Source organism: Sitophilus oryzae, unplaced genomic scaffold (assembly GCF_002938485.1).
Source record: "Sitophilus oryzae breed Bouriz unplaced genomic scaffold, Soryzae_2.0 scaffold_358_pilon_pilon, whole genome shotgun sequence".
Lineage (NCBI taxonomy): Eukaryota > Metazoa > Arthropoda > Insecta > Coleoptera > Curculionidae > Sitophilus > Sitophilus oryzae.
The window spans coordinates 841,893-854,195 of record NW_022146927.1 but is presented as its reverse complement, the minus strand read 5'-3'; the positions used below and the strand labels follow the sequence as shown (position 1 = coordinate 854,195).

General features: G+C 30.8%; 1 protein-coding gene across 1 annotated transcript; it reads right to left on the bottom strand.

Annotated features, from left to right (window-relative positions):
- Positions 1-2,848: 2,848 nt before the first annotated feature.
- On the bottom strand, positions 2,849-12,152 carry LOC115884893 (GMP reductase 1-like). Its single transcript, XM_030903607.1, has 8 exons — positions 11,935-12,152; positions 10,440-10,559; positions 9,704-9,831; positions 8,508-8,637; positions 8,197-8,385; positions 7,404-7,488; positions 5,717-5,815; positions 2,849-4,830 (listed from the first exon to the last, which is right to left on the bottom strand). Exons 1-8 carry the CDS (start codon positions 12,019-12,021, stop codon positions 4,631-4,633), a joined length of 1,038 nt encoding a protein of 345 aa, XP_030759467.1. The 5' UTR covers positions 12,022-12,152; the 3' UTR covers positions 2,849-4,630.
- Positions 12,153-12,303: the final 151 nt, after the last annotated feature.

Below are 12,303 nucleotides of genomic sequence, written 5' to 3'. Positions count from 1 at the left end.
GGTGTTCATTGAGGGATGGGGGAGACAGTGTCCAGGTTAAAAACGCCGTGACAATCCAAAGATTGTTGTTACTTAAATCAAGGCAAATCTTTAAGTTTTCTCGGTTGTATGTCCTGAGAAATATCTTCGAGGCGTCTTAGACCCCATTGGACGATTCCAAATATATTTAAACTCGGGAGGATTCCCATTCCAGATGTTACGGATGCAGTCTTCCAGAGTACTAGCTCTGGACGCGAGGGGTGTCTCCTGTCTCACTTAGGTAAAAAAATGTACAGGGTGTCCCACTAAGAATAGCTCTCGGCTGTATCTCGGAAAGAATTAGCCGTAGGGTTTACGGAAAAAAATATTTATAACTAAAGGGGCTATGAGAAATTGCTGGAAATTATTTTCAAGTTTGTAAAAGCGCTAGAAGGCGCAACTGCTATGGAAAATAATAAAATAGGATTTTTACAGAATTTTGCCTAGATAATGGGTACTATAAATATTAGCTTCATAATCTTCTGTAAATTCTGGATTTTTTTTGTTAGAACCATTCACTATCTGCTAAAATAAAGTGGTGGGGGAAGGTTAGATCTGCCTTTATTTAAATGTTAATAACTCCGGACTGGATGATCATAATCCAATAAACGGAGGTCGTGTAAAGGAGCGTTTTTTACTCAATGTTTTACCATAAAATTAATAATAATAAAGATTTTGAACGTAAACGCTATATAGGGAGCGCTTTCTTACAAATTAACAAACATAGCGCGTTTTTTCAGAAAAATTAAATACGATAGTATATGTAATTTTAGCTGATAGTAAAGAGTAGTAAAAACTTGAAAAGTCAGCAAAAACCGCATCTTGATATCTTCTTTCAAACCGAAGATATTAGCAAAATTATAATAAATTCCAAAAAATAAGCCTTTAATTACCTTATTTTTACAACCCGGTATCAGTAGCCCTCTTGATTATGCCCATTCTAATCAAAAAATAATATAGCAACAGTTAGTTTATTTTAAAATCGACGATATACCAGAATACCATTATACCAGATGTATTAATATCTAATAATTAAGATATTAATAACAGTGAACAGGAAACGACGAGTCAGTGAAGTCATGGTAGGCTTTGGAAAAAAGTTGCTTTTGACGTAATAGTATAAATGTCAAATTGTTATTCGATCAACATTTTGATAGTCTTAGCAGCGTTTTTTATCTTTTAATTGCTTTTTCAAAATGCCTTTATTATTTGAAGTAGTTGAAGTTGTTGGGCATTTTGAAAAAGCAATCATTCTGGTATATCGTTGATTGTAAAATAAACTAACTATTTCTATCTTATTTTTTTATTAGAATGGGTATAATCAAGAGGGCTACTCTGATACCGTGTTGTAAAAAATAAGGTAATTAAAGGCTTATTTTTTGGTATTTATTATAATTTTGCTAATATCTTCGGTTTGAAAGAAGATATCAAGATGCGGTTTTCGCTAACTTTTTAAGCTTTTACTACTCTTTACGACTACGAAGAAGAGACTGCCTATGACTGCCATGTAATTATTATAGGCGACTGCCAGGGACTGCAAAGAAAATGGACATGTAATTCCAATAGTGGGATACCCCTCGCTCTGGACCAAATAAGATTCAGATCAAAGATATTTAAACTTTTTCTTAAAAAATATCTTTGATTCAGATGATCTTTGCCTTGCTAGTTCATGAACTTGCCCGTTCTGTTAAAACCTGATGAAATAACCGAAGTGTATGGGGCGCTTTAGAGAAAACAGAGTAATTTCCGCAAATCAATGTCTTTGTCGGCAAAATCTTTAAGCTTGACTTAGAAACAATAACATTATAAAATTTAATTACTGAATTATTGTCTTGTTTACTCGTTTCTCGTAATTTTTTATGGTTTTAATATTGCCCCGTGCTAAAATTAGATAAAAACAATTAAATTGATGTTCATTCATAAATAAAATGACATAAAAAATTTGTTATATTTATGCTTATTAGCATTACAAGACATCTTTTCAATAATAACTAGTCAAATTTAAATTGTTTTTGTACATTGAGACACTCTGTATATTAGTTTTTTTTTCTTTTTCGGTTTTTTACCACAGCAACATAGATTTTATCAAAATAATTAAGATCTACCTGACACCAAAAAATAAAAATGAAAATATCTAGGAAAATACTTGTCTGAGTGGTAGGCAACTTTAATAGTATTTTGAAAAGACACGAATTCTCCGTTGAATATCGTAATAATATACTGGGTGTTCCATTTGAAATAAAACAGTAACTTGCTTTTAAAAGTGTCCAGTGTTCAATATTAATTTTGTCTCACCCTGTATAACTTTTCGGGTCAAGTTTTAATTTGATTTAAAGTACAATGGATATTTTACCCACTATATATTAAGGCTATACCGGGTAAGTTCCAATTTATATAGCTTCTGTTAAAATTTAAAATGTTTTCTTCATTTTTAGAAAATTTTAAATATTATGCCAAATAGTTTACATTTTAGTCATATATGCTTCTCTAATAAAACTTTTTTGAACCTTTATATTTTTCTGAGAATTCGAAAATCAATTAATCTATAGGTGTTTCGTTGCAAAAAATGCAACTGTGATGTGTATCATTTTTTGGGGACACCCTGTATAGCGATATATATTTTTAAACATGCTTTAAATTAACATAAGCTGAGCTTACTTAGAGCCTTCGCGTCGTATGAGAGGCGCCACCCTGTATATAGCCTCTTTTTGAACGTTGGGGCACTCTATATGCCATACAATTTTTTAAGTGAATACATAATGTAATAAATCTGAGTAATTCTTTTATATAATTTCTAAATAAATAAATAAAACACAGAGCTTTTTTACTGTCTAACAAACAACTTTATTTTAACAAAATTACTTTTCATATTATTACATATTTATTTGTGCCAAAATCTTGAAACTAAAATACCTGTAAAATTAATAAAACACAATAGAGGAAATGATTTATCATATTTTTACTTGAATCATCTTTCAAAAATCACCAAAAATTTAATTTTCATTGTGCAATAATTACAATTGAGAGGCACCATATGAAATAATTGTAAGAATTTTGTAGTATCATGTTTTCAAACAGTATTGTTCCTTAATAATGACTATTGTTTTTCGAATCGCAATGCGGCAGTGTTGCCAAGATCTACTATTTTTACCTATATTTAAAGAAAAAGACAGATTGTTTAACACACATGACATCACTAAACAAGAATACAAAAATATATTTATTATATTAAATTATACCTATTTCTGTGTGTTTATATTATTATACTATCTTAAAATAACATTAAATCTGGCTATATAACCTTAAAAAATATAGATCCTCTTCCTAATTCTTGTTTAAGTATAAATATTTACTTAAAAGAAAAGAACTAAAACAGAAATTTTCCTTTGGTACATTAAAGTATAAAAACCTTTAATTGTGCGACTATTTAACGACCTGGCAACATAGCTGCGTTTGATTGTAAACTTTTTAAATATCTTCAGTGATTTTTTCAGCTATTTCTATTAAGCATATTACCAAATTATTATTTAAAAGTTTGTTGAACTGTTTTAATAAAATAATCATACCTGAGGGAGCTACTAATATAATAATGCACTTATAAAAAATAAAACTCTAAAAAGTACATAAAAATACACAATTTAATACATTAACTATAATACAAATATAATAAAGCAAAGAAAAAAATTCTTAGAATGTACGACTGTTTCCAAAGCTTGGCAACATTACGAAAGTCAGCAATAGGAAGATAAAAAATGTTTTTCAAAAGTTTCAGAACATTTTAAGGTTTTTTCTACATTTAAAAGGCATTTTTAAACACTCTAATGTTGTATTATATTGATATTTTTGTCTTTTTATTAGTAAGTGGAGAATATTTTGTGCATCACTGTATATAATTTATAAAACTAAATCAATAATTCAAAAAGTTTTTTTTAATATAAAATAATTATATAGTACAGAAAAAAGGTTCTCCTTGTTTGTAATAATTTGTTTGTCTTTTTTAATTTTTAATACTTTTATACAATATTTTTATAAACAAAATGAGATTGTGCTATAATTTTCCTTTTTTTGTACAATCACAAAAAAAGAGTACATTTTCAAACAACAAAAATTGAAACTCAACATTTCTTTTATTTACCACTGTATACTTAAGGAATATCAACCAAAAATAAAGAGTATACAGGGTGTAATGAATATAAGTGCGCATAAATTCAGAAGTCTGTAGAATGTCGTAGGTGGCAAGTGTAGAGGTGGCAACATTGCAAGGCTTCAATACACTGTAAGGAAATTTCAGGAGAATGAACCTGTGTCACTAAAAAGTTTTATTAAAATTGCCAAGAAAAATATATTTTTTTTGGTAAAAGTAACTCTTAGGTAGTTAAGAGTTAAGTAAAAAATAAAAAGCGCACATTCTAATTCATTTACACCCTGCAATATAGTATACTTAAAATTATAAATAATTTAAAAGGATTTTTCAAATTTTAAAGATCGAGCTCTGAAACACCCTGTAGGACAAAGGGTAAAAATAAATCCACTATATCAATCATCGCTTTTTTCATTTTGCTGGAGAAAATAAAATGAAAAACCCAACATTTTTAAAGCGCTTTTAAATTCTCTAGCTGTATATAGTGTTGACTTGCTGGGTACACCTGATGAAAGTGGCCCTCCTGGGTAGTTCCTTCAGTTTCGCCGCCCCCGTATAAGTGCAGGCGCTCCTTAGGCCGCCCAAAATGTCCAGAACTGTAACCTCTACGTCACCCCTGTAAGGCACTTCTACAGTTTTACCCTCAGAAGATCTGTATTCAGCTACACCACCTATACAGAAATGTGTCAAATCAAAAATTGTAGTAATTTTTTAGGTACTGCCAGAAATATAGAGATAAGGAGAATGAGCATCTAAGGTCACAAATTCTGCTGCAGCCCGTATATGGGCGTTACATGTCCTTATATTCTTTAGTCATTGGTTTAGACTATATCTTAGACTTATCTAGCTATATCTCTGGGTACTGCACAACGTTATACCCAAGAACAGTTAACCTAATAGGACTGCTCATTCAGCCAAAAGTGTCCGCCAGGTGCATGCGAAAACTACTCGCTTTGTGACGTCATTGTAGCCCTTGTCATAGTTATTAGTCCTTATCCGGCAACCAATAATACACACACGTGCATTATTGGTTACCGAATGCAAAACGTTCATTATTTAGTTTATTTATTTAAACACCTTATATGTATGCAGTAAAGAAAATTAACTGTATAAATCGTATTAAATACTCGGATAATGCATTTTTAAGAACAGCAGGTCCCAGCATCACCTTTTGCAAGCATTCTTTTTAGAGTACTTCCATATTTTGCTTTAAAATAATTAATAAACAAAATCGTGGGCACTTAGTATGCACTTTGTCACAATCCACAACACAAAATGAACGTATCTATACACTCTGTAGCTCTAAAAACTTTAAAGACACCTTTTTCACATTTAAAATTGACAAAATAATTAACTCAACATTTCTCAGCTGTTATTTTTATAAGTTTACCATAGGCAACTAATAATACACACTATCATGACAAGGCCACGAAGGCTTTGACAAGGGCTACAATGACGTCACAACTGTCAGCTGAAGCGCGGGAAGAGGCGAACGTACGTCTTATGAGGATGAGCAATCCTATTAGTTTACCGAGGTTTACCGTTCTTGCGTTATACCTGCGTGTTTCTCCATGGCCGTATCGGAACTCATACCGTAGAATAGTTTGAATTTCTTTCCATTTTTCTCGATCACTTCGCCGTCGCACTGATCATGGCCTAGGACAAAAATAACATACAGGGTGTAAAATTGAACAGTAGCAATCAGAAATATCCCTTGGAAATATATGAGTATTATTTCATATAAATATTGAGATTGGAGATTATACAATCATTTGCCTTTGAATATAAAGTCACTTTCATTCTCTCCCGCATATGCGGTAAACGACTTTTTTGTTGATGTTTAATCATGAACAATTTTGAATTTTAAAATTTTGATCATCTCACACACTGGTTAAAGGTCTACTATTTAATATTTAATAATTTATAACTCTTGATTTTATGATATATAACATAATTTTATGCATTTACAATTTTCCTTTTATAAAATTTTCTTGATACGCCTGTGTCCATGTTTGTGTTTTATTTGTAATTTTAATGACGTAAATTTTTTTGAATTGATTTTTATTGTATGACATTTTCCTATTATTTGTATATTTGTTTTTGTGCTTTTTTGTTTTGCAAATGCTTTGTCGATGAAGCTATTTTGGCTTTTTGTACAATAAAGCGTTGTTTATTTTTAATGGCGTTTACTGTCAGTTGGCCTTAAGAAGGTTTATATTTATTTTTATATTGAGTAAAAATGATTTTTAAATAGTATAGTTAGTAATTAGAGAAAAAATATTTGTTTTTGGAAAAATATATGTATGGATCTGAAAACGTTCTATCCTTTTTAGGGTTCCGTACCCAAAGGGTAAAAACGGGAACCCTATTATTAAGACTTCGCTGTCCGTCCGTCCGTCTGTCACAAAGCTCTATCTTATGAACCGTTATATGTTGCCTCTATAAGAACAAATACTAAAAACAGAATTTAATAAATGTTTATAAATAAAACAGTCCTTTCACTAAACATTATCTTTTAAGTAAGAATTTTACATAGAATCTTTCAAGTCAATGGTGGCCGCGTGGTTAAAGCTTTAGGACTTTACGCTGCTATGACGTTGGAACCGTAGTAAGGCAGGTTCGAATCCTAGTCAATGCGATTTTTTTTAATCGTTTTTTTTTATTTTTTACATATTTATTTTTACTTTTTACATATTTATTATTGATCAATACAATTTTTAGTAATGTGTTTCTTCATTTTTTTTAAATTACTTATACGCGCATTCAAAATTTCGGCTAAATCGGAAAAAAAAAGTTTATAATAATATAGTTGTCTAATGTTGTATAGATAATGAATGGTACGGAACCCTTCGTGCGCGAGTCCGACTCGCACTTGACCAATTTTTTAATTTTTGACAAGTTTTATATCAATTTTTAGTAAATGACGTGTAGAGATTGACCTCGCCAAAATTATCATCTGTTGTCATTCGCCAGCCGTCTTTGACGCCGTTTTTTTTACGATCATACGGTATTCAACATCATTGTTCATTATGTTTACGTACATATATTTCAGCCAATAAAATTTGTATAACGAGTGAGAAGATTTCGACAGATGAAAACCAAAAAATAACAGAAAATACTGTATTTACTCGTAAATTAAAAAGACAGACAACTGTCAGTGACAGACCTTGGCTATTATCTCTTTAAATATTGTCGATCAAATCAATAAGTTGTATTTTAGTAGAATTTAAAATCAAAATTGTACCTGCGAACATGCCTCCCGCCATAACAAAGTCCGCCCCTGCGCCGAAAGCTTTGGCAACATCGCCCGGACACGTACAGCCTCCATCCTATTTGGAAATAAAAAAAAAATATAGTTGAATCAAGAATTATTCTATGTCACTTTGGATATTTTTAGTTGAATACAAAATTGGTCATTATCTATCCACTCTCCCCTACTTTTTTCAATCGTGCATATTAACAAATAATACCGAGTATATTTCAAAAGTGGCTCACCCCTGTAACTATTTTATTTTTTCAGATAACAAAACGAAATTTGGTATGTTAGTATAGGGGTCCGTCTCAAAAGTGGCTAACTCCTATAACTTTTTTATTTCTTCAGATAAAAAAACGAGATTTGGTATGTTAGTATATGACATAAATTAGGATTGATTGACGTATTCAATTGTTTTTGGCCACTTCCTGTTTCACCGGAAATGACTACAACTTTTGATTTTTAAACGGCACCCTCGGAATTTTTTTACTTTATTCGATAGAAAATGACACCCTGAATAGAATGTATTAGTTGGTTAGTTCAAACATATCATATATTTAAGCATAAATGTCAACTTTTTACATTTATTTTTGCTTATAAAAATAGTATTTTAAATTTCAATCTAGATTATTTCTTTACTCAAAATAGCGCAAAATTTTTATAAAATTTTAAAATAATTTAAAATACTAATCAACGTATCCGTGCATATATCTCAAAATAAATCAGATCTGTTTGATTTACTGGATTTATTCCGAGTTAATAGAGAACCACCCTGTATACTTACGGCGATTATGTGTCCTTGAAGTCCGTGAGCTGCATCGGCACACTCTATCACAGCGGAAAGTTGTGGATAACCCACTCCAGTTTTAATCCTAGTGGTACACACGGACCCTGGACCTATACCTACTTTGATAATGTCAGCACCTGACAGTATCAGTTCTTCTACCATTTCTCCTGTCACTACATTGCCTGCCTGACGAACACAAACAAAAATTAAAAAAATTATAGAAAAAACTGTAAGAGCAGGGCATCCATAAATTACGTGATGATTTTTTGAATGGAGGCCCCCTAATTTTTGCTTTATTTTATACTTACTATAATGGTGTGAGTTGGGAAGGAAGATCTAACTTTTCTTACATAGTCTACGAAATGTTGTGAGTACCCGTTTGCTACATCCAGACATATGAAAGTTAACTCCGGAACAGCGTTTAGTATTTCGGAAAGTCTGTAAAAAATAACTATGTTATTTGCTAAAATATAAGATAAAACAGATGCAGAAAAAAGTTATAAACCATCAAGAAATTTCAGGAGAATGAACCTGTGGCACTAAAAAGTTTTTTAACGGTGCATTGAAGCCTTGCAATGTTGCCATCGCTTTTACCCACATTCTGCATATACAGGGTTGTTCACCACATACGACACGGAGTATTGTAGCTAAACGATTAGATTTTTACAAATTGTAAGTTTTGGGTTCGTTGAAGGACTATTAGAGCTACAATTTAAAAATATTTTTACAAGATACAGAGTGTCCCAAATAAATTAGAGCGTTACTGGGTGCAATAACATTTAATACCTCAACTTTTCCAGATATTCAACTCTCCCGAAACAACATATTATAGCTTCAAAACTTCTCACACCGATTTGATCAAAAACAAAAATGGATTCAGACAGATTGACGAAACAAGCGCCCATTAGAGTGCCCTCCAAGCGCCCATTAGAGCGCCCACAAGTGCCCATTAGATAATCAAAAAATTAAATAGACTTATACTATGAGAGGATAAAATATAATTTGCAATATTAATGGTATACTTTTTTTAATCAACTAGTGATTAAATGTTTTACGAACAACTAAAATTATAATTATGTACCTTTAAAAAATTTCGTTATAGCCGAATTAGTCCCAAATATGACACCACTAGCAAAACCGGTGATTAAAACTATACTCGCTACTGTAGTTGAACTCATCTAAAAAGTTTTTTTAGCTGGGATAATAAATTACAATACAAGTTAGACCTTCTGAAGATATCAAAATATTTACTTTTTTATTTTATTTTTAGAATTTCCACGAATTATACTTCCTAACACATTTATATAATAGTTAAATACTAATTTTTTCGTATGCTCGCTATTTGAACCCGTGTATTTGTATATACTAGCTGTTTACGATATTCTCCGATGGTGGCAGCACCAGCGGAAAATGCGCCAAACCTATAAATACATCGCATATTCTACAGCCGTCGCTGTAAGAGGTGAAAAATGTAAAAGAAATATTTTGGCAACAATTTACAGACCTGAGGAAGTCATTTTCGGCCATTCCAGAACTGGCAGCTATGTTTTTCAACACGTCTGGATTTTGCTCAGCAAATTTTCGCCATTGGTCCACCGTGTAGTATTTGTGAATACACGTGAACAGTCCATGCTGAAAAGACAACAAAAAAATCGTTTATTCTACGATAAAACGTTGAATAAATATTAGAAAAAGTGTGCAATTTTATATAATGTTACATAAAATATTCAGGTTCTCTAAAGATATGTCTACACAAAACGGTTTACCTGTTCAGTCAAATCATATCGAGTAAAACATTCTGTGTAGACGAAAAAACTAATAAATATATAAACACAAACAATAAAAACGGATAGTTAATGATTATTACCAAACGATACTATTTCCACAATTAGCTTTGTGTATATTCAAAAAAAAATTAAACAATTTCATTGTTGTAAATTACACTTTGTGACCTAGTTTTTAAGCAAACTTGTTGCTATAAGTACAACACAAAAAATCATTACAACTAATAAAAACTGTTTATGCTTTGCTTTCTAAAGACAAGTTTTGCAATAGTTGATATTACATAAATAAAAGAATTTGGTTTTTCCTTCTTGGTACAATTTATTAGGAATGAGTTTAGTAAAGAGATGTTATTAAAGCTTTTTAAGCATATTTTTATGATATGACTCCATAAAAAGTATTGTAAATATAATATTAACACTTAAAAATGACTTAAAAAAAACGTATGTATATTTTACCTTTGACAGAGCTTTGGCCATCTCAAACGTGCCCACAGTGTCCATATTTGATGCCATCACAGGTATTCCATTATAATCTTGTTTAGAATTCCTAAAAGTAATGTGTCTGTGCAAATTTACCTGCAAAAAAACGAAAATATTATTACTTTAAATATTTTAATTTATATTTTATAGTTATTATCAATTATGCTTTTGAGAATTTGAGCAGTAGAATTCAATATAGATCTCTTACATGCTATATATATATATACCTATGATCGATAAAAAAACAGCGTCCAGTTGGCTGGGAAATGACGATCGATGACATTCCCCATATAAATTTACATATAAAATGAAAGCAATCTTCATTTCATAACAATCACTGACACCGTTTTTTTTATCATACGGTACTATATTAACATTAAATATAATTTTAAAAATTTTATTCAAATTTTTCGATTTTTATATTTTTAGAATCTAATTTTTATCATATTTTTATGAACACCCTGTAATATATTCATCATTTAATTATAAAAATTTAAATAAAATTGGTTCTCTTCTTAAAAAACAACACAAAGTCTCTACAAATGTAATTTATTACGTAAAATTGACAATACTCAAAGATGTGTAGTTAAACGTATATACAGAATATTATAAAATACCCTGTATATACATTATATATCATAATTTTCCTTAATTTGCAACGTGTAACAGTTACCCCAGCGTGTCCTGCAAATTTTAACGTCTATGACCCGCTTTAACGCGGAAGTTTATTTGAACTACTACAATAATGCGCGGTACATTTAACCTACTTTCTATTGTGAATTTTTTTTATCTTATCTATGATGACCCTCATCATCCGCTTAGGCTGATCCCAAATATATAAAAAATATATTCTTTTGTGCCTCTAAATACTTTTTTTCTGCTAAAAATAAACTAATTATATTTTAAATTAAATAAAAATACGAATATTCTTTTGTAAAAACATTACTTAATTAGAATTCACGTTATGTATGCGTCCTGTGTCAATAAAATAAAACAAATTGATTAATTCTGCTTAGAATTTATTAATAAACTATTTTGTTATCTTAAAAAATAGACACATGTAAATTACACAGATCAGCTGACTACAGTCTCGCGCTTATCAACGCAAACGATGATTAATTTACATTATAGTGCCGATAAAAAATACATTTTAAGATAGATTTATACAACAGAAAACTGGATAAATGCGGTAATCTCAATAAATTCCAGTAAAAATTGGTCTAGCTGATTAAAATAAATTGTTCGCGTCTCATCGGAAATATATTACTTAACGCAAGAAATCAATTTTAATAGGTTTCAATAAGAACCACAAACCTTGAACGCAAAATTATAGTTCAAGGATAAATAAATTTATTTTTATAATTATTGGTAAAGTCGCGTTGCTATTTTTGGGCTTTAAAACTATGCCCCGTTATCAGAGATCATCTTTTCCCCAAATAACCCCGTTAATAAATCAATAAACCCTACTTACATCGTTCCTACTGCGTAAAGTGGATCGTTTCGGCCTTAAAAGCACATCTTTGAAGTCCAGTTTGATTTCGTTGACGATGTTCGGCATTTCGGACGGTCTTTTTCAGTCACAATTCCCAAGAAAACCTAAATTGGCGTTAAAAATAGCACTCAGCTGACCGACGAGACAACTGCGGGCAAATCTGGGCGACTACGGCGCGTTAAAATGAGGAAATCCATTTTGAATCGGGCAAATTTCGCGCGCAGACGCTTTAAAAAGCCAATATTTTAATTCTCACCATTTCGAAAAGAAGAATCTAGCAGCTGCGGATGGTTAATAAAAAAAGAAGAGTTATTAGTTTCGCACCTTTATTAAAAAAAAGAAGAGTTT